Source organism: Podarcis liolepis (genome assembly GCF_965112155.1).
Source record: "Podarcis liolepis genome assembly, chromosome: 2".
NCBI lineage: Eukaryota > Metazoa > Chordata > Lepidosauria > Squamata > Lacertidae > Podarcis > Podarcis liolepis.
Genome location: NC_139555.1, coordinates 20,996,264 through 21,019,690, shown reverse-complemented (window position 1 = coordinate 21,019,690; position 23,427 = coordinate 20,996,264). Strand labels below are relative to the sequence as shown.

Sequence of the window (23,427 nt, the reverse complement as noted above, 5' to 3'; positions counted from 1 at the left end):
TAAATAGCTCTTAAAAGGGTTAGCCATGCTCACTGGGAATAGGTCTATCTGTAGTTGGTAGCTGTAACATCAAGAAACTGAATCCTCTTCAAGCAGACTGGATGCCTCTATTTAATATATACCGGATATAAATAACAGAGGGCAGCTACCTCTTTCACACCCCACTGAGACACGGTGCTAGACTACATAGATCTATGGCCAGACGTCACGCTCTTATGTTCTTTCAGAGCAGCTTGCACCTCTGATGTTGATCAGGCCAAAGGGCACCTAGTTTTCAGAGGAGCCTGTAGCCAGGCTTCGAGCAGTGTACATCATCCCATCCCGTGCCAGTCACCGGTGCAGGATTTCCACCGCAAGGAGCCTGGAGGGTTTGCAGGCTGTGTTTGCTCATGAGAGCAAGCCATAGTTAACGGCAGGCCATGAACACCCTGATTGCTCCGGCATCACTCCTCCCCTAGAGGGAGCAACAGACCACAATCCACAGTTTGGAGTTAGCAACCCAAACCAGGTATCATGGTTTGGTTTCATTCCAAACAGAAAGCAGTGTGAAGCCAAGGTCTGAGTGGGCATCTTGGAAAGCTCCCCCATGTCAAAAACGGCCTTCATGTAAAAAGTGAGTGCATGAGAAAGAAGTGTCCCAGCTCAGACTTCTCTCTTATGTGCTACCTTCCAACATGTACAGAGTTCATGATGTAGGAGAGCATTCAAGCTTGCAGTTCCAGACCTCCCCTTGTTAGACCCGTAGAATCGTAAAACTGTAGGGTTGGAAAGGGATCCCGAGGGTCATCGAGTCCAACCCTCTGCAATGGAGGAATCTTTTGCCCGACGTGGGGCTCAAACCCACAACCCTGAGATTAAGAGCCTCATGTTCTACCGACTGAGCTATCCCCCACCTGAAGGCAAACATTGCAAGATGCTTTTTTAAACATGCAAGTTGGTTCTGAGTGCATGTGTGCAATGTTTGCGTTGGGGCATGTTTGAGTGTGTGTATGTGTGTGTAAAGTTGCTATTTATACACTGGGAAATTTGCCTGCTGCTTCTTTTTTTTGGGTGCTTGTTTGTTTTTGTGGAATGGCGTGCATTATCTGGAATCTGGTCCCCATTCCCAGGAATCTCATCTTTCATTTGTTGAAAACGGCAAGAATACAATCCAGCCAAAAGCAAAGCACTTTTAAGTCGCACTGGAAGAACTGAGCATGTGCTCCACTCTTAACTCTTATTATTGCTGTTATACTCCACCTTTCCTCCAAGAAGAATGGTTCTTCTTTCCCTCCCCATTTCATCCTCACAACAACTCTGTGAGGTCGGTTACTCACAGAGAGATGGTGGCTGGCCCAAGGTCAAGGCCCAAGTCTCACCCTCTACTCCACAAGGCAGTAGTCAGGACCTCTCAGTTTTTGCCTTGCAAATCTAGCATCCCTGTAAAGTAGCTAATCTTCCCATAGCTAAGTGCAATTGTATGCCTGTTTACTCAAAAGGAAGTCCCCACAGTGTTCACTAGGGACTCATCTCCAGGTAAATGTGCATAGAATTGCATCCTAGGTTTTATCTTCCCCCTCTGAAGACTCTGCCATAAAAGAGCTTGGTCGAGATTGCGATTCAGGTTTCTAGCTGTCAGGGTTGCAATGATATATTTTGCGGTATCAGCAAAAGATGCTCCTGTTAGGAAGGTAGAACATCTGTGACCAAGCTCAGACCTGCCCTTCATGGCTATCACTCCCTCTCTCGTGACGTTTTCCACTCCAATCTAGACTTACAGCTCAGCATTTGGCTTCCTTTCCAGTTCTACTATGCTCCTCCCTTTCACACACACCATCTCAGCTATCTGCCAATCTCCCATTCCCACCACCCTTCTGAGTAATACCCCTCCCCACCTTCTCACTATATAGAAGGATCTGGCAACTTCTGTTTCAGTGTATCTGAAGAAGTGTGCATGCACACGAAAGCTCATACCAAGAACTAACTTAGTTGGTCTTTAAGGTGCTACTGGAAGGAATTTTTTTATTTTGACTATGGCAGACCAACACGGCTACCTATCTGTAACAAAATTGAAAGTTCTATATTCTCTCAGAAGCTCAGATAATACTGGGATGAAACTAAAACATACCAACATTATGCAAGAAAACATATAAACGGCATAATTTCTTTGGAGCACAGAACTTGATTATTTTCTTCAATGCACCGAATGCAGCACATGTTCTTCAAAGCACACACAAAACCTCTTGTGCTCCTCTACCCCTTCTCTAATTGTTTTAAACATAGGTTTTGTCTGTTTATATGTTTCACATCTTTCTTAGTTGCCCTTTATTTAAAAAAAAAAAGATTACAGGGACTATACAAAAGTGCAAATAAGATTCATGTAATCTATAAATAGAATTTAAAACCAACAAATAAATGAAATGCAAGACATAGGTTTAAAAAATCAAAATCAACAAAACCCCAAAATCTTAAACACAGAGTAAAATAGAATTCAGGGAGTAGGGAAAAGATCTATGATGTAAAAATGCCCAGCTAAATAGACCTGGCACTGAAAAGCTTATAATTTTGGTGCCGGAATGCCTCCTTAAGAAGGGTTTTCCAAATATTAGGGTCACCTGGAGAAAAGGCCCATGGCAAAAAGTCAATTTAATACCTAAGATACTAATGATAACGCATATAGAGACTAACTGCACCTAGATGTCAGTTATTATAAAGCCACTTATCCAGAACTGCTTCTCCTAAATCTGTCATAGCCACCTAAATTACCTGACTATTGCTAAATCAGAATCTGTAGCTCTCTGCTCTACCCCACTCCACTCATGTATTGGTGGGGGGGGGGGTTTGGGGGGAGGGGTTGTTGGGGCTGACAAAACACAACAGAAAGGGGGAAACAACATAGACTAGCAGGGAAAAAAAGAGAAATGCTAAAGAAGAAGAGGGATTTCCGAGGAGAAAGGGCGAGAGGCAGAAATCACAGGAGACGGGCACACCAACACCTTACAAACCTAAGAAACTATTGTGGGCCACATCTCCAACACTCCCGGGAACCCGTTCGCTGGGCTCTGGCGTTTTATAGACCAGCTGGTCAGGGTCTGAGCTATCAATGTTTGTCACAAACAATATCCCTGCAAGGCCAACGGAAGGAAAGAGAGAGAGAGAAGAGAGAGAGGTTAGCAGTATGAGAAACCCTTGGAACCCAGGCAGGGAAGCATCACAGAGCGCTGGGCAGGAGTCGGGGAGACTTAGCAGGGCCTGGGTCGCACCTGGTGGGATTTTTTTCCCAGCACTGCCTTGTCTCTGAGCCACCAGTGTCAGCAACTGGCAAATCAGTTTAGCCAGGTTTGCCCTAAGGTCATGAGAATGAAATGTCTGCTCATTGAGAATGCCACAAATAAGGGTTCTCGTTATTATTTTTCATGGTTGTGTTTATGGCTAGTCTTGAAGCCAGAAGCCCCTTTCCAGATGTTGTTCGTTAGCCTCATCAGCACCCTGCCCTGCGGGTGGCCTGTCCAATTGCTCTGCGATGCTTCGCCTGCCGGGCGCAACCCCGTACCAAGGTAGCTGTTGGCAGGCAAGGGGATGAGCGAGGGGTCCTGGTCCTTCTCTCCCCCGGCTTCATACGGCCCGTCGTCGTAGTAACTCAAATTCAAGCCACTCAGCTCTGCCCGTATGGTCCCTGCCAAACCAAACACCTGTTAGTGATTGGCGGGAGGGGGGAGGAAGAGGTTGGGTTGAGGATCCACGGCCTCACAGCACAGTACAACAGCAACGCGTGGGTGAATTGCACATTGCACTTTTCCCAGCTATCTCCATTGAGACTCGGAAGCTGTACCTGGTTCATCCACCGGGTCCATATGGGGGGGGGGGTTTCACAACCCAGCAGGTACTCAGAACTGGAACGCTCATTGGGCTGTTCCAAGTGGCAAAGAGATGGCAGGGGTGCGTGATGGGCATGCCCATCGGTGATTCACGTGGTTCTGACATCCCTGTTTACTAGGCAATCAAAGGTCAGAACTGCCATGCATCCCACTAGCGTTTCCTTGGAGGAGGTGTAAATCATCAGCAACGCTGACCACCACAAGGGGGGGGGGTGCTGATCAAGGTGGGAGCACCCACTGACTCTTCCATCTGGCACAGAGGTGCAGTACTGGTCATGTTGGATAAGGGCCTTAGCTTAAGGTTACCAGACGTCCCCATTTCCCGGGGACAGTCCCCGGATTTACAAATCAGTCCCCATACAAAATCAATTGAAGTTGAAAAGTGTCCCCAGATTCATTGAAAAAAATCTCGTAACCTCACCTTAGCTCAGTGACAGAGCACATGCGGGAAGTCCTGATTTTACTCCTGGCATCCTCAGGGGGTGGGGGGGGAGATTCTGCCTGAAACCCTGGGGAGCAGCTGCCAGTCAGTGCAGAATGAACCAGAGGTCTGACCAGGCAGCTCCCTGTGCTTGGTAAAGAAGGCACATTCCCAAGGAAATGGAAATGGACGGAGGATGCCCTCTGGCCATGCTCCATTCTCTAACTTTAGGGGAAGCAACAGGACCTTCACCAACTGGCCCTCTGGAGGCTGTCATAGCCTCCAAACCCAGGACAGTTGGTTTGCATAATGCTGACGGATGTCGGGTCAGGGCTATGTTACTTAACGCTCCCCACGCTCCCTGAGTCAGGCATATGTGTGCCAGCTTACCCTTCCAGTTGTAGGTACCAGGCGCCCCAAAGAGGATATAATGCCTATCTGCAGTGAAGCCGGTCGCCACCCCTTGCTGGCAGAAGCCAAAGCGGTCGTGTCCCTGTGGCCGCCCTTCGCAGAATTTCCACTCGCCGCCATCCAGTTCGTCAGAGACTTGCAGCCCCTCGCTGAGCATGTAGCAGCGGCCGATTACGTCCCTCGTCTCCAGAGATTCGTTTACCCGGTTACGTGCTTCGTACAAGTGGGCACAGGTCTGGGATAAATGGGAAGGGAAATGACATGGAAAAGTGGGTTAGGGGGGGGAAATCTGCTGCCTTCTGGCATTCCTGCACAGAACTGCATGGTTATATCAAACATTAAACCTAGGAAGCTATTTACGTGGCTTAATTGCTCCCTTATGGTATCTAAGCAGAAGGTATTTAAATGTCCCGGTATGGAAGACCATATGACAACATTTACTCCAAGCTAAGTCAGTTCTTGGGTAACAAGGCTTACTAGGGACACACACATAAACAGGTGGAAGGGGAATAGTCCAGGGTGAGAAACCGATAATGCTGTTAGAAGATTCCAAAAAGCAGGAAAGCATAATCAATGAGTTGTGCTTTCTCTTCCCAAGGTCCTTCAGAAAGAAGGCCCAGCTCTTAGTTTGCACAACTTCCCTCCACAATGAAAAGTATCCATGTATATATGGGGTTGACAATTTCAAGTTTATTGTCATAAACACAGAGAGAATACAATAAAAATGATAGATGCGGACATATGGCAGCCCATGTCGGCAGTGTTGTTTAAAAAGTAAAAAAAAATAAAAATCCCTGCACTCAGAAAGCAATCATGTCAGTAATAAGGGTTGGCCTAACCTATTCCCTAACACACTAGCTTTCCATGTGCACAAAGAACTTAGTGTGTGCTTTCTCTGATGGTGTAAATTGGCTCAGACACAGACCATGTTCACGAATTGTTATTTCAGATCAAAAGACCCTTAATACATCCTGACTTCTGGGCTGTTCCCAAGTGACACAGGTGTACAGAAGTGTGTGTTCCTCTTTACAAAACAGCAAACACACCACTAGAATGATTTATTCATGTGGATGTTATCAGAGTTGAGCCTTCCCCAACTATACACCCCTTCCCAGGGTGTTTCAATTACAAGACACAGAAAAGCTGAACTTTCTATCCAGGAAGCAGAGCAGATACCTAGGAGAGCCTCACAGAACTCCACTGAATGTGATCCTAAGGGGTGATATGATAGCCATGTTCAAATATATAAAGGGATGTCACATGGAGGAGGGAGAAAGGTTGTTTTCTGCTGCTCCAGAGAAGCGGATATGGAGCAATGGATCCAAACTACAAGAAAGAAGATTCCACCTAAACATTAGGAAGAACTTCCTGACAGTAAGAGCTGTTCGACAGTGGAATTTGCTGCTAAGGAGTGTGGTGGAGTCTCCTTCTTTGGAGGTCTTTGAGCAGAGGCTTGACAACCATATGTCAGGAGTGCTCTGATGGTGTTTCCTGCTTGGCAGGGGGTTGGACTTGATGGCCTTTGTGGTCTCTTCCAACTCTATGATTCTATGATTCTATGATTCTCTTAACGGGTGTGTGAAATACAGGAACACCTTTCTGAATAACCCCACCTACCAAATGACCTAGAATTGGTTTCCACTGCTAATGTGAACGAGGGCTGGATGATATACAGTATCAATATGATAATCCAAAACTGGTTTAGAGTTCATATCCTACTATGGGCTTCGTAATTTTTGACCTGGCAATATATCACAAATCATGATGCACGTTTGTGTGTGCTAGGCAAAAATCATGATGTGGGAAAAGCCCTGAAGCCAGCCAATTATTTCAGACATCACAATGTTATCAGCATATTGCGATGTTCATCTGGTGATATATCGCGATGTTGACAACCTTTTATATCCCTCCACCCACTTGCCACTATAATCTGCTAAACCCGTGGTTCCCAACATTGGGCACATGCCCCACAGGGGGCGGCAATCTGGTTTTTAAGGGAGGCAATTCGAGAATGAGTTATTAACAGTGAGTGGCCTTTTAGGCTTCCTCCATGTGAATAGGAGTTCACTTTTTGAATAATAAGAATTTTATGTCACTGGGGGCGGGGCGGAGATCAGGATTTTAGAGATGCTTAGGTGGGGCATGGCCAAAAAAAGAATGGGAATCACTGCACTAAACTGTCCCTCCCCCCTCCCCAAAGAAAAACCCTGAGGAAAGAGCAAGGAGCTCCTTCTGCTGCTATATATAACACAGAGGACAGCAGCCTATACTCTGAAATCCAGACCCAAACAGGTTAACGGAATGACCACCCACCCATCCATCCATCCATGGCCACTGACCACAATCTTGCCGCCGGGGCCCTGGCTCTTGACGGTGACTCCCAGCCATTGGTTCTCCTTGCTCTCCTTCTTCAGGTCAACTGCAAGGTGTGGAGGAGATGGAGAGGAGATATCAATCTCAACTTAGGGAGAGGATTCAAGCTCATCCCTCCATTATGCAGGACGGGATATGGAGCATTTGCTCCTTTCCTAATACGTTGGGACGGGAAATAACCTCAACCAATCCGGTGGCCAATGAGGGCCAGACTACTTGTGTCTTGGGAGATCCACAAATGGGCCTCTTGAGCTAAAATTAGATGTACGGTGCCTGATTTGCATAAAGCAGCCATGAGCCTTGGAGGGAAAATATTCAGGTGTCAATCCGGGCCCTGCCATATTCAGCAGTTCTGGTAAGTTGAACATACTCAATAGAGCAGCCGTAATGAATTTGTGTTGGTGCACTGGCCAGGATTTTACACAGCACGCATGGGCCTTGACAGGCTCTCTCAATTAAGAGCAGGTACAATGCAAGTAGTTCTGTGTTTCTCTCTGAAGCTCCATGGAGGCAATTTGGGCTGGAGATGCAGCATGAGATCTCCCTCACCAGTGGCGTAGCGTGGGTTGTCAGCACCCAGGGCAAGGCAAGTAATTTGCGCCCCCTAACCCGTGGATTTGCGCCCCCTAACCCTAACCCCCAGATGTTGCGCCCGGTGCGGCCGGCCCCCCCTGCACCCCCCACGCTACGCCACTGTCCCTCACATAGTACTGTTGCTCCCGTCCATGCTCCCGTCCACCTAATGCACACACACCTTTTAAGAAATCTGGCAGATTTAATTGCAGACCTCCCGTATCACATGTAGTTTGGTCCTAAGGAGTAGAATACTCTGGTAAGCATGTTTGTAACAATGTGGTAGAAACCCAGAAAAGGGTGTTAGACTGGCAGCAATAATTCTATGCTGGAATACCAAGGTGTCCAATCCAAGTCCATAGGAATACTCCTCACTGCCCTCTAAGAAGAACTGAATTGATCCAGATAAGATTTAGGAACCATAATCCGGACTAGCCTTAGTACAGCTTATGCTAAATTTCTGGAGGTCAAGGTGCCGGGGCAAGCTTGTGAGAACAGGGTATTGTTACATAATGGTAAAGGAAATTGAATCAATATGCATTCAGTCACTCAACCAATTCTTATTTAACATGTTCAGAGTGTGAGCAGGTGACTGAAAAGCAGGTTGCAGGTTTACACTGTGGAAAATCCAGGCAGGATCAAATTAAGCCATGCACAGGATGCAGGAAATGGTATCAGTAGAGCTGAAGGAACGCCTCCACCCCCATCGCTCAGCCCAGACACTGAGGTCCTCCTCCGAGGGTCTTCTGCTGGTTCCCTCACTGCGAGAAGCAAAGTTACAGGGAACCAGGCAGAGGGCTTTCTTGGCAGTGGTGCCCTCCCTGTGGAATGCCCTCCCTCCAGATGCCAAGGAGATAATTACACAACTTTTAGAAGACATCTGAAGGCAGCCCTGTATCGGGAGGTTTTTAATGCTTGATGTTTTATGTCAGGGACGGAATGATCTACCCAATTTTTGGTGGGTTCAGGTCAAAGTTATTGTTGAACTTTTTTTAGGGAGGAACGTCCTGTTTTTTTTGGGGGGGGGTCAGAGCAAAGTTGATGAGCTTTTTTTAGGGGAGGGTAAACCCATTGGGGGGGGCAGGGCAAAGGAAAAAATGAATTAAACCGCTCACCAAGGGATCACTTATGAAACAGCATCAATCGTGATCTACCAAAACCTCCCAGGGATCGACCAGTAGATCGCGATTGACCTGTTGGACATCCCTGTTTTATGTTTTTAGATACGTTGTAAGCTGCCCAGAGTGGCTGGAGAAACCCAGCTTGATGGGTGGAGTATAAATAAAATCATCATCATCATGCCCAACTCCAATTCCAAACTGACTCCAGTTTAATCACCCTGATCCAAATCAGACACTGAATGACACCATATGACAGCCTTGGGTGTTTTCACAGTGCTGCTCACTTACCTCCCTCATCGATGGGCACTCGTTGGCAGTCATTAATCTCATGGGTCAAGGGACAGGCATACAAGCCGCCAGTCCTGCTGGCCTTTTGACCCGGCAAAGCAGCCGCCTGTGGCGCTCCCACCAACAACCTGAAAGAAATGGAGCAGAGTGTTAGCGAGACTGAGAAAGAGAGCTGGGAGAGTGTGACAGGGGTCCCTGGGGTGGTGGGGGCGGCAATTAGAAGCATGCTCTGATCCCTGGTCCCACTGCAACTGGGCAGATGTGGGATGCTGAGCGCTAAGACAGGTTAAAAGATAGGGGGGTCCTAAGCTAAGGCACATTCTACCCCACCCCCTATCTCAGAAGCACAGACTGCAGTTTCTCTTCTGCCTGTATTTACATACAAAGGAAAATGCCAAAGGCTTGTGTACCCATACACACACTTTCCCTTACATCAGTCCTTAAAATCACGTGCTGGACAAAAACTAACTTGTCTCATGTTGGCAACCAAACAACGAAACCAATGGCGGGTCCATGTCCTGGGTGGGAGATTGCCTTTCCAGCTTTCTTCCCGCCTGGCAAAAGTCTGTCTCTGGCTGCTGGGTTCTGAAAATTATTTCAGAAGGTTACCTAATAGACTTCTTTTCAGTTTGTCCCTTCCCCACTACCAAAAACCCAACTTTGTCGTCAAGCCATTTAGTCTTTGATTCATCATCTTCTTTCTGTGGGAGCTATAGTTCCAGTTCCTTCACACCAGCGTCTTTGTGGTCTCTATTCCATCTTCTTCATTGTTCCCGTCACTGGTTTCGTTATCTGGTTGTCTCATGAGCTATCCTTGACTCCACACAGGGGTGGTTAACCAATTTCAGTTTGAGGGCCACCTTCAGGCCGGGCAGCCCTCCAGGGGCCACAGGCGCATGAGCGGTCATGGCCAAAGTGATTGTGCTCATTTATGCATGAACACAAGAGATATGCACCACTCCTACACACTCACGGCATATGCAAAGCCACACATGCAGCATACATTATCTACCACACGTGCAGGTCACACAACACAGAGAAAGACCAGTGTCTGAGACCCTAGAGCAGGGGTAGTCAACCTTTTTAGACCTACCGTCCACTAATGCATCTTTCTTGATGGTAAAATTTTCTTACCGCCCACCAGTGCTCGATGGAAGGAGGATTCAGCTTGTGCCGTAGAACCCACTACCGCCCACCTAGAATCCTGAAAAGCCCACTAGTGGGCGATAGGGACCAGTTGACAACCCCTGCTTTAGAGGACTGCTGCCACTCAGTGTAGAGACCCAAAGGTCATCAAACTGTGGTCCACAGAGCCCTGGTGGTCTCTGAGCTCCATTTTGGTGATTCACATAGAGCTCACAGTTTCTGTCTATAACTAGCCATGAACTTGATTTTTCTCTCTAACAATGGAAACAGAGGCCTTTTTGACTAGGGCCAGATTGATCAAGCAGGCCAATAAAGCCTCAGACTAAGGGCCTGTAATTTTCACAGAGTGCTTGTGCAATCTAAGAGCCCATCCAGACATCCTTTTTATTGTGCCTTTATGATGATTTGTGTGCTGGTGGTGCTGACTTCCTTCTGTTTGTGGGTTGTTTTAAACTGTTTTTAACATTGTGTTTTAATTGCTGTAACCTGTACTGGAGCTTTAGGGTGAAGGCGAGGTAGTAATAGTAATAATAGTAGTAGTAGTAGTAGTAGTAGTAGTAGTAATAATAATAATAATAATAATAATAATAATAATAATATGTTAATAATAATGTTAATAATATTAATAATAAAACAGGCATGCTATATGAAGGACAGGCAGCCTTGAATAAAAGCATGGGAGGTTTGACTGGGTGCAGAAAGTGAAGGAAAGCTGACAGTCTTTTGCAGTAATTCAGGGAACAGTTTGCTACTGCAACAAAAAGTGGGTTGAACAAGCATTGGAAAAAGAATAGGGTGATTTGGGCATAAGTGCAGGGGGTGGCTGCACCAGCGTATACCCTCCAACATTTCCCAGATGAAAATAGGAACACTTATTATTATTATTATTATTATGCCCCTCCCTTCTGACTGGGTTGCCCCAGGCACTGTGGGTGGCTTCCAACATATACAAAAACATTGTTTATTAAAAAAACTTCCCTATCCCTTCAGATGTCTCCCAAAGGTTGTATAGTTACTTATCTCCTTGATTTGGGGGGGGGGGTTGCATAACTCCATACCCTCCAACATTTCCCCAATGAAAATATGGGTGTCCTAAGGAAAAGCAGGACAAATCAGAAATCAGGATTGCTTCCGGGACTTGAGAGGGTCAGCCAGCATAGGGATGATATATATAGGAGAAAGCACCAATGAACGAAACAAAGAGGGATAAAAAGCGCTGGGGGACCAGATTTCTGCTGAGGCTGCCTGCCTCTTTTCCATTGCGCATAGTGCCTCAGTGACCTTGAGCATCCCACCCCTCCCCCTCCCCACGACATTAAGGGGCTTAATGAAAACGCCAATTAGTTAAAAGGGGAAATGAAATCAAATTCCACCACAGGCAGTTTTGTGGGGAGTGAGAAGGGTGGAGGGGAGGTGGTGAGCAGAGGGGGAGACCTTTCAATCCCTTCCTCCAGCAAGGAGAGGCGGCAGCAGCAGCAGCAGCAGCGCACTCCTCAGAAACCATGCGCCTCTCGGACCACAACATTTGCATCCATCACCTGTTCCTGGATCTCCACTGCAGCTGTCGCGCCCTCCCTCCCTCCAGCTCTTGAGACACTTTATGAACAGGGACATGAAGCGGTTTCGACCAGGCCACAAACTGTTTCACAAACTGTTGCCTTAAGGGACAAGGGCAGCTTCTTCCTCTCTCTCTCTCTCTCTCTCTCTCTCAGCTCTCTCTCATAGTCCAATATCAAAACAGATTAAAGAGAAAGCTCCCAGGCTGAACTATATCCTGAGGCTTCCCTACACCAGTCAGTTTTGTGTGGCTGTTTTATGTATTTACTCAGTTGCACACTTGCTTTAGAAGCATATACACTGGCTTTGCAAATGAAAACTCAAGGCGGCGTACCGTAATAAAATACCTAACAATGCATAAAGCGAAAAATGGCAGTGCCACAAACAAACAAAAATTCTGATCATAATGAAACTGTATTTTACATAATCAAAGCAAAAATTAGTACAAATGGCAAACAGTTTGTAGCCTGAGACAGACCCTGCTTCCTGCCCAGAAAAAATGTGATGCAACACAATCTTAAGGGCAAAGGCTGTAGCTCCGTGGTGGAACAGGTGATTCCCTTGCACAAGGTTCTGGGTTCAATTCTTAACATCTCCAAACAGGGCTGGGAAGCAATCACCAGACACATACTCAAGACTTAACCATTTGAGTATTTTCCCGGTAGCCTCAGGAGACAAGGGTAAGCTGGCTTGCAGAGAAGGGACAGGGTGCCCTGTCTCTCTGTGCTCAGCACAGAAACCAAGCCGCCAGAGGAGGGAGGTTGCCTCCTCTGTGCCCTGCAGAGAAATGGAGTGGGCTGGTCCTCTGCCAGCTGCCAGCTCTCAACTCCAGCTGGACAGTTTTTAAAAAATCAGGCTAGTAACTTTCGGATACTTGGTCTAAGAGCTGCAGAACAGGAGAACAGATTTCAGTCAGTACTTATCAAGGGACACATCAAAATCTGAACCCCTGGAGAAGAAAGGTCCTATACATTTCTTTATTTCGGGTGAGGGGGAACATGATGTTGTTGGACAACAACTCGAAGCAGCCCTGGCCATTGACTGGGCTTGCTGGGGCTGATGGGAGTTGGAGTCCAACAACATCTGGATGGTCACAGGTTCCCCACCTTTGCTTAGCCTGGTGCTTCTGTGAAACCTTGGAATCCCTTTTCCAGAATTTCCTGACTCTTTCAGACCAACTTTGAAGATGTAGCATAGATCTCTCTCTCTCTCTCTCTCTCTCTCTCTCTCTCTCTCTCTCTCTCTCCTCCCCTTGCTGCCGTAGAAAGTGGCAGTACAGTGGTACCTCGGGTTAAGTACTTAATCCATTCCGGAGGTCCGTACTTAACCTGAAACTGTTCTTAACCTGAAGCACCACTTTAGCTAATGGGGCCTCCTGCTGCTGCCGCCCCGCCGGAGCCCGATTTCTGTTCTCATCCTGAAGCAAAGTTCTTAACCTGAAGCACTATTTCTGGGTTAGTGGAGCCTGTAACCTGAAGCATATGTAACCTGAAGCGTATGTAACCTGAAGTACCACTGTATTCACTGTAGTAGCCCATATAATCCATCCACACCCTGCCGTGGTCTACAAGCTCCAGTGTGCATGCCACTGTTTTAGAGGCCCAAGCTCTTCCCAACCCTTGTGAATGTCAGCTCCTTTGGGGAATGAAGCTTTTAAAGCACTCTCCTTTCTCCCCACATCCAACATCCTGCTTCCCCTCCTCTCAGGGACCTAGAGGCTCTTCCCACTGGATTGTCATGGCTTCTGGACAGAGATTTTTCCATTAACATGGCCAAACAAGTGGGTTGCAACAGTTGGTGGGGGGGATATGCTTTCATAAATGATTTCCCCCAAGAGAGCCAAAGCAGAATGTCAGATTCAACTGACTATACTTACCAGGAAAGGGTCTCATGAGAAGAGGGGTGGTTTGAAGGGGGAAATCTAGCACAGGAATGCTTTAATATGGCAAAAGTTGTGGGCAATTATGGGTACCAGTGTCCATTTCCCCTTTTCTCTTGGATCAAGGCATCCGCCTACGCACCATGGCCAATACGACAATTTAGTATGCTGAGCAGCTGCGACCTTTGTTATGGTGCTGTGTTATGACTGCAGAAGCCCCATCCAATGTTAGCTGCTGCCAGCTTTCCTGGCTACAGGGCACAAGGAAAGCTGGAGGCAGGGCTCATCTGCAACTGCCAGTCCACATATATGACCTTTCTCCCCTACTTGCGCAGATGCCTTCAGGCCAGATGCAAAGCAATAAAAACCCTCATGATTAATGCCCCTCAGAATGAAGTGGTGAAGATGAATCTACACTTAAGGATGGAGATGGAGGGCTAAGAATGATGGCCAGGGCTGTCAGCTTGGTAAGGATGCCAGGAGGGTGGAATGGGAAATTGCATCTGGAACAGAATATGGGTAGCTGAGAATTTCAGGGGGTGTGTTTTTTAATAAAGAAAAATAGTTCCTAGCCATTACTCTAGACAGCTATCGCACAATACAAAATTAGGTGGATCAGTTCTCTGACCTTACATCTAGGAAGCCTAGATTTTCAGTCCTCCACAACATTCATCCATATACATTAATACATTCAAAGGGCATAAATGCATGATAATTGCCACAATTACAGAAGTTTTCAAGAAGTCACAGAGGGAAGCTTTCATTATGCCATAAAAAGGCACAAACAGCTATGCATTCCCCTGCTCAATTGTGCACACACAAAACAGAAGAGGACACAAAAGTGCGAACAATCCTAAAGTTGTTCTCTGCCGGTGCTGGAATGAGAAAAAACCCACACAGGGTGCTTTGATGGATTGGTAATCCACCACAGGGACACAGAGGAGAAGAGAGATCCTGATACACGCAAGTTTACATGGGTTAACTTGAGAGCTTTTGAAGTGAAGAAATGAAAGAGGGAATCGTTTTAGTACAGCAAACTACAAATTTATAACTTCCTTCAAAACACACACACACACATCACAACACAAATAGTTTTCAAAACCTAGGCCTTCAGAAGGGAAGGGTAACTTCCATAGGGATATATGGGGAGTTGCCAGAGAAGTGCTAACTGCGCCCTGATTCCCCCACAGCAGAGACTGTCTCTGAAAGCTTAACCTTTAGCTTTATGCTACCAGCGTGAATATGTAGAATGTTTCTTTAAAACTCCATAGTTAGTAAGGGGGTGGTATGTCTTCTCTACCCAATGACAGGATGGTGCATCCTGGCTATCAGTGGTGTAGTGTGGGGGGTGCAGGGGGGGGGCGGCCGCACTGGGCGCAACATCTGGGGGTTAGGGTTAGGGGGCGCAAATCCACGTGTTAGGGGGCGCAAATTACTTGCCTTGCCCCGGGTGCTGACAACCCACGCTACGCCACTGCTGGCTATTTAGAGGAGAGGGAAGAATCTGCATCTAGAAAAGGGACCTGTTACTAATAAAACTGAGCAGAAAATCCCTTGATCTTGCACTTTCCCCCAGATATAGAGTCTGGTGGAGAGCAGAAGCAGCCTGGCTTTCTAAAGATCTGCTTCTAAAATCCTGGGGAAGGGGGATGTGGGTGCCTTTCTACCAGCCGTCTTGAAACTTTATCCATAGCTTTGGGCACAGGGACCCCTCTGTAAGTGGCTCTGCTTTGGCCTGGCAAGGGACACAGCAGCAACGATACTTCAGGCACTGATCTGGAACTAATGACAAACTAGTTGGGGGCTGCGTTCGTAATGAAGGAGGAATGATGTCTGGTGAGCACAGCTGCGGCAATACCAGGAACTGGCATGTACAATAAATAAGCTGCCTCTGAGTAATTAATCAAGATAAGATGAGCCACCGAGAGGAGAGGGGAAAGATGGTGGGGTCAGGATGAAAGCTTCCTCTTCCCTGATCTTCCCTAGCAAAACGCACCCTCTGATCTGAGCTACATCCGTGCTGCAGAAAATTCAGCAAAGTCCGAGGGGAGTTTTAATCCTGGCCTGTGAAGAACTCACGCTGACCCCAGAAGCTGCTCTAGATTGAATCCAGAGTGAGTTGGGCTACGTGGCCCATATGGTTGGGTGTCCAGGAAAGAGATTTCCACCTGAAGAGTAATGAGACACAGGGCGTGTACACAGGGCGTAGGGACGCGGGTAGCACTCTGGTCTAAACCAGTGTTTCCCAATCTTGGGCCTCCAGCTGTTTTTGGACTACAACTCCCATCATCCCTAGCTAGCAAGACCAGTGGTCAGGGATGATGGGAATTGTAGTTCAAAAACAGCAGGAGGCCCAAGGTTGGGAAACACTGGTCTAAACCACTGAGCCTCTTGGGCTTGCCGATCAGAAGGTCAGCGGTTCAAATCCATGTGACAGGGTGAGCTCCTGTTGCTCTGTCACAGTTCCTGCCAACCTAGCAGTTGGAAAGCATGCCAGCGCAAGTAGATAAATAGGTACCGCTGCTGCGGGAAGGTAAACGGCAGTTCCATGAGCTCTGGCTTCTGTTACGGTGTCCCATTGCGCCAGAAGCGGTTTAGTCATGCTGGGCACATGACCCGGAAAGCTGTCTGTGGACAAATGTTGGCTCTCTTGGCCTGAAAGTGAGATGAGAGCCGCAACCCCATAGTCGCCTTTGACTGGACTTAACTGTCCAGGGGTCATTTACCTTTACCTTTTACCTACACAGTGTGTGATAATGTGCATTCAAGTGCTAGATGCAGGCAGATAGGGATTCTGTACACATAACAATGTCCCCAAGTCATCCCTGTCCCACACGGTTGGGTCTATCTAATGCACAGTCTGCAGGTCACCTCCTACTGAAGCAGATCTAATGACTCCATTCCTGCTTTCCTACCAGAGTTTCAGCACAGTAAGCCTGCAATGCGTGCAGGGGTTACATTCCGGATATTGTACCTAAAGCCAAATTTCATAGAGACAAAACACATTGGGTTCAATAGTGGGTAGGATTGCCAAAGTCATTTTTCCTGGAACCTCACCCCCTTTTAAATTTCATCTCTCTTTTTCTGCCACACACAGAAAGCTGAATGCGCACAGGTTAAATGTGCGTAAATTGAGAGATTAACTGTACACTGAAAAAGTAAGATTTTTTTAAGTGAGAAAGGATGCAGGGAGGTGTTATGTCATTTCTGCCAGCATTGTGGGGACATGGATAGACTAACTGTGGGGGAAGGGAGAACAGAATATTGATGAATAGAATATTCACACACACACACACACACCCCTGCATGCACACAGCCAGTAATAATTCCTACTTTAAGCAAAGAAATCACATGAAGGTATGTACAACTGCAAAGTACTACATAGAAAAGTACCGTATTTTTTGCTCTATAAGACTCACTTTTTCCCTCCTAAAAATTAAGGGGAAATGTGTTTGCGAATGTGGAGCGAATGCAGGCTGCGCAGCTATCCCAGAAGCCAGAACAACAAGAGGGATTGCTGCTTTCACTGTGCAGCAATCCCTCTTGCTGTTCTGGCTTCTGAGATTCAGAATATTTTTTTTCTTGTTTTCCTCCTCCAAAAACTAGGTGTGTCTTGTGGTCTGGTGCGTCTTATAGAGCGAAAAATATGGTGCTCTGTGAAAAAACCAAGCTCTATGCATTTCAAACCGTATGTACACAGCAACAATGGAACCAAGTGGTCACTTTCAAGTATCCACAGCAACAGAACAAGCTAGCATCAACCCTGAACAATCATGTAGCTTCCTGGAAGAGTCCAAGAAAAAAAGGGGGAGCAGTGCCCTCTAACCACAAGGAATGACTGCAGAACAAAGGTTAAAAGGAAACATGTCCTAAAAGCAAGCTCCCCCCCCCCCCCCGCTACTCCTTGACCATATCCCTAAACAGGCTGCTAATTAGAAGGTATTTTCTCAGCAGAGAGGGTGGATACTGAGGTCATAACAATTGTGCAGCTGTTGAGTTTTCTGCACATGAATTCACACCACCATTTCAGATGGGTTGCAACCACTACAATTTGCTTTTTTCATGAGGTCCTGCAGTCTTGCGGTGCAACCAGATAGCGATAGATACAGCTCATTCTCAGAAGCTGTTGGAAAATGGGTAAAGCCTGAGTGCGTCATATCGTAAATGGAAAAACCACTCACTCCTCAGTTCAACACAGGCAACTCTAAATACACACAAAAGGGACGTTTGGGTTGACTTCAAGTCAGAAAACAACAGGTGTGGAAATCTGTCCATGCATAAATGTGCCCCGCTACTTTCTTATTTTCCCTGGACTAATTCCACCCAACTTCAACATGCTTAGAAACACACACACATGCAGGGTGGTACATTTTGGCACATGCAAGCTTAGACATTTCCTTGAACAGCTGCGAATGCAATCCCATGGGAAAGCGAATGTGCCTTCACTTGCAAGCACTATCCTTCCTAGATAAACCCTTATGCCTGTTCCCCATTGGCTACACACCATCTCCCCAAGAGCCTTCAGATCATGCATATATTAAACAGAATGAAAATGAGTGTGATGCACTCGAGTATACTGAAGGAGCCTTGGGTTGAAGGGAATCAGCTGGAATAGGTTCTGGGTATTTTCTCATTGTGAAGGAAGTGGGGCTGGCCGGCTGGAAGGAAAGTCCAAGCCTGCCACTTAAAAGGCAGCAGCACTCTCAGGCTCCCCTCCCTGCTGAGTGCCATCCGAAATCCTCTGTTTTTATTCCTCTTTTCTACAGGGTTGTGTGCGCACTTGCGCACAAACGCAGGAGCACACACACTCTTTAACCACTTCCCCAGGTACGAAAGTATCTACTCAGTCACTATTCTCAGGCACAGTTTCCTTCCTCAATTGTTCCTCCTTTTCCATTACCACGGGGAGAATCTACAGTGTGGCCTCCCCACCCGACAGCCTTTAATAAAACTGGAAAGGTTAAGAGAACATATTGTCAATTGCACTGGCTCTTCTTCATCTTCTGCTTTCGCTTCAGGCGCATGTATGTGCACACCAATACCAGCATGCATAATAATAATAATAATAATAATAATAATAATAATAATAATAATAATTTATTTATACCCCGCTCTGGGGTATATTTATACCAGCCACTCTGGGCGGCTTCCAACAAAACACTAAAATACAATAACCTATTAAACATTAAAAGCTTCCCTAAACAGAGCTGCCTTCAGATGTCTTCCAAAAGTTTGGTAGTTATTTTTCTCTTTGATATCTGGTGGGAGGGCGTTCCACAGGGCGGGCGCCACTACCGAGAAGGCCCTCTACCTGGTTCCCTGTAACTTGGCTTCTCACAGCGAGGGAACCACCAGAAGGCCCTCGGAGCTGGACCTCAGTGTCCGGGCAGAACAATGGAGGTGGAGACGCTCCTTCAGGTATACTGGGCCGAGGCCGTTTAGGGCTTTAAAGATCAGCATCAACACTTTGAATTGTGCTCGGAAACGTACTGGGAGCCAATGTAGGTCTTTCAAGACCGGTGTTATATGGTCTCGGCGGCTGCTCCCAGTCACCTGTCTAGCTGCCACATTAAGACAAAGCAATCCAGAGGAAAGGTCCACGAAAGTGAGGAGACTTTCATCCTCAGTTTTATTAGAGACCAGAGAGGGATGGCAATGAACAAAATGGGAACTGGGTAGCAATGATGGTGTGGTGTCATAGTGTCAGCCGGTCAGAAACAACCTGGAGGCCAAACTACCTGTTGCTAAAGGCATGCTCAAACTGGCCACTTTTATACTGAATGGTGCCCCAATCCAGAACATGTTTCGAAATGTATTGTGCTACCAGCATGCTCCTTGCTTTTTCTAAAACACAATGTTGCAAATCTGGCTTCAAATGGATTCTTTGCCCTTTCCCCAAAACAGAGGGGGAATAGAGATTCTTCAGCCATCAAGGCCTTGTTAACTTCCAGTTGTTACATTCCAGACAACCCACTGAGGAGATATCAGTGAATCATTTCTGACTATTAGCAAGCAATCAGCTTAACAAAGGATGGTCAGGAGCCAACCCTGTAATCAAGCACAATATTCTCTTTGCCAACTGGGGAAAACTACAAAGACTGTTATGAACATCTCATTGCTCAGGGGATAGAGAAGAAAAGACCTTACAAACTGTAAAATGTCATCATGCAGGAAAGCCCAGAGCAGCTGGTGAAAACAAGGCAAGAGAGTTTGGAGAAGGTCTGAATGGCACACTGAAGGCCAGCCAGGCTGAACCAAAGTTGTTAAATTGCAACAGGGCTGAAATGCCTGGATACTATGAAAGCAGGTTGTTTAATGCTGAAATCATTGTAACAGGTATAATTCAGAGTAAAAAGGTAAAGGGACCCCTGACCATTAGGTCCAGTTGTGACCGACTCTGGGGTTGCGGAGCTCATCTCATTTTATTGGCCGAGGGAGCCAGCGTACAGCTTCCGGATCATGTGGCCAGCATGACTAAGCCACTTCTGGCGAACCAGAGCAGCACACGGAAACGCCATTTACCTTCCCGCTGGAGTGGTACCTATTTATCTACTTGCACTTGGACGTGCTTTCGAACTGCTAGGTGGGCAGGAGCAGGGACTGAACAACGGGAGCTCACCCCATTGCGGGGATTCGAACCGCCGACCTTCTGATCAGCAAGTCCTAGGCTCTGTGGTTTAACCCACAGCAGCACCCGCGTCCCTATAATTCAGAGTACCGTAGTTACTCACAAAAGCATGGGAACACGGCTACTTAGATGTCACCTAGATTAGAAACCAGGGTCAAAGCCAGACAAAGCATCTGCACACATGGCACCATCCGAGGACTGTGCCTCAACATCCCCTGCCACATTGCAAGGAATCCTGGAGTATGATTATGGGATTATGAGCGCCTCTAAAATACAGTGGTACCTCGCAAGACGAAAAGAATCCGTTCTGTGATTCTCTTCGTCTAGCGGTTTTTTCGTCTTGCGAAGCAAGCCCATTGAAGGATTAGCGGATTAGCGCTATTAGCGCTATTAGCGGCTATTAGCGGCTTTTAGCGGCTTATCTGCTGATCGGATCAGCTGATAAGCGGCTTAGCGGTTTAGAAAAAGGGGGGGAGGGGGAAAAACCAGCAGGAACTCGCAAGACATTGTCGTCTTGCAAAGCAAGCCCATAGGAAATTTGTTTTGCGAAGCACCTCCAAAACGGAAAACTCTTTCGTCTAGCGAGTTTTCCGTCTTGCGAGGCATTCGTCTTGCGGGGCACCACTGTACTACCATCTAGAATGCTTGCTTGAGTCGCCCACTTTTTACCATCTCTCTATGCTGCTCCCCTCTGTGAAAAGAGCAGCCAGGAAGTCTTTGCCCCTCCCTTATTCCCACAACTGACACCCCTACTCTTTTAAGACAACATTGCATGGTGACTGGGTTAGCCAGGAATTGCAGCCCCCTGCTATAGATCTGGCTTAGGGAAGAGGGTAATTCATAGGCAGGAAGGAGTCTGGGAGGTGAAGGGCAGAGAGAGAGAGATGGTAAAAATAAACAGGAATTCACTCAAAATAACTCAGCATCCAGCATGTCCAAAAAAGGAGGAGGCCAGAAATATTTATGCAACTGTGTGTGTGTGTGTGTGCCTGCTGCCCCAGGGGTATAACCACCAGGTTCCAACCCCATGAGGGGCACTTGCAGGCAAGATATAATTACTGCACAACTTTCTCAGTGGATACAAGCAGCAAATGTTTCCCTCCAATTTGGGGCTGCCCACATTCAGATGCCCTAAAAACATTCAAGGATGGGGAAAACGCATGGAAAAAGAGAAAATCCCATTAGCGCCACTTATTGCCAATCTCTCATCTCAACCTGCTCCAGCCCAGTGCTCCCCAGTCAAAATCAGCCCCACCATTATGCAGGGTGTGAGGCAGGCAACAGGTTTTGGAAGAAGCATAAAGAGCAGCAATGTCTTAATTTGCTTATTTTATTATGATGTTTTCAGTATCATGTGGGCAAGTCAGTGTTGGGATTTCTTGCCCCAGGCCCAAAAACGTGTTGGAGTCATCCCACTTTACCTGGCAACAGAACCTCCCCTTCCTTGTCCTGGATGCTTCCCTAAATCGTGCTGCTGCAGCAGCAGCAGCACCGATCCTTGCAAATGAAAACAGTGCCCTTCCCCCAAATGCCATGAGTGAGCGAGACAGAAGACAGGAGCCCCTGCCACAAATACCCGCCTGAGACAACCAGGAGCACAAGGGGCAATCAAAAATAACCAAAGACATGACAAGAATTTTGAGTGCTTGTTTGTTCTGCCCCAGTTAGGTCACCAGCCGCTTGTGATGTGCATGGGAATGAACCAGAGGGGTAACATACATTTCAGTATCCCACCGACTGCCCCTTTTGGATAGCAAGGCTATGTCTGGCTTTAACTCTGGCTCCATCTACTCAGTGAGGTGGTGTGGCTACATTACAAAGCACGGAGATTCCCAAATGTCTCCCAGCGCTTTTTGCTCTTGCTTCAGGTAGATGAGGAAAAGTGCATTTAATCCAGGGATGGGGAGCCTGTGGCTATCCAGCTTTTGTTGTATTACAACTCTCTAAACCATCTAGACAAACCTAGACAGCATTTTAAAAAGCAGAGACTTCACCTTGCCAACAAAGGTCCGTATAGTAAAAACTATGGTTTTCCCAGTAGTGATGTATGGAAGTGAGAGCTGGACCATAAAAAAGGCTGATCGCCGAAGAATTGATGCTTTTGAATTATGGTGCTGGAGGAGACTCTTGAGAGTCCCATGGACTGCAAGAAGATCAAACCTATCCATTCTTAAGGAAATCAGCCCTGAGTGCTCACTGGAAGGACAGATCCTGAAGCTGAGGAGAAGGGGATGACAGAGGACGAGATGGTTGGTGTTAAGTTGTGGGCGAACATGTCAGACGACACAGCGATTCTTTAAACAGCTCCTCTTTATTCAGATGCCAGAACAGAACTAGGCTGAGGAGCTCAGTCAGCCTGCTTATATAGAGCTCCAGAACAATGCAACTGTTGCCATTTTCTAAAACTATCCAATCACTGAACGTCACTTTTCGATCCTTCATTTGCATACAAACTATCCAATCACTGAATGTCACTTTTCGATCCTTCATTTGCATAACTATCTACAGTATCCCCCTGCTGGCCCAGGGTGAGAACTTCAGTACATAACAGTTGGATAGTGTTCTCGAAGCTACCAGCATGAGTTTGACCAAACTGCGGGAGGCAGTGGAAGACAGGAGTGCCTGGCGTGCTCTGCTCCATGGGGTCACGAAGAGTCGGACACGACTAAACGACTCAACAACAACAACAAACCATTAGCTGTGCTGACAGGGGTTGACGGAAGTTGGAGTCCAGCAACATATGAAGGACCACTGCTTCCCATCTCTGCCTTTATCCATGCTGGCCATAGACCACCCCTACATCTTTTACTTCAAAGAGAAGGGAGCCTGCAGATGTGCACACCGCTTTTTCAATTCAGGGCCCTTCCAGATGTCCGTTTTATGGTGCATTTACGACGATTTGTGCTCACGACGATCTTGCGGTGGTTATACACAATCCCGCTTTCAATACTGTTTGTGCCTGATGAGGACATAGTGCTTCATTTGCAAACGGTGCATGTCCCATAACCCTCAGCTGTAACCCTATAACTTTTCATACCGTGAATGATCTGGGTTATTTATTTTTTGGGGTCCTGCTTCTATTGTGTGCTATAGTGTGTCCCTCCAGAGACATCAACATGACATTAACATTGGAAAAGCATCACAGGACAACTAAAGAAGCAGGATATTGTGTG

General features: G+C 46.9%; 1 protein-coding gene across 16 annotated transcripts in view; it reads right to left on the bottom strand.

The window, feature by feature from the left end:
* The window catches only part of ITGA7 (integrin subunit alpha 7), a 95,702-nt gene that overhangs the window by 27,411 nt on the left and 44,864 nt on the right, over positions 1-23,427 (bottom strand). For 8 of the 16 annotated variants that reach the window (XM_083489890.1, XM_083489891.1, XM_083489880.1 and 5 more), the window contains 4 exons: positions 9,045-9,172; positions 7,029-7,108; positions 4,669-4,924; positions 3,533-3,655 (listed from right to left, as the gene is read on the bottom strand). In XM_083489890.1, the coding sequence (XP_083346016.1) occupies positions 3,533-3,655; positions 4,669-4,924; positions 7,029-7,108; positions 9,045-9,172 (587 nt within the window). Of the gene's footprint in view, positions 1-2,984; positions 3,105-3,532; positions 3,656-4,668; positions 5,902-6,261; positions 7,109-9,044; positions 9,173-23,427 lie in introns of all 16 variants that reach the window. The other 8 variants (XM_083489884.1, XM_083489887.1, XM_083489883.1 and 5 more) reach the window with 4 other exon arrangements.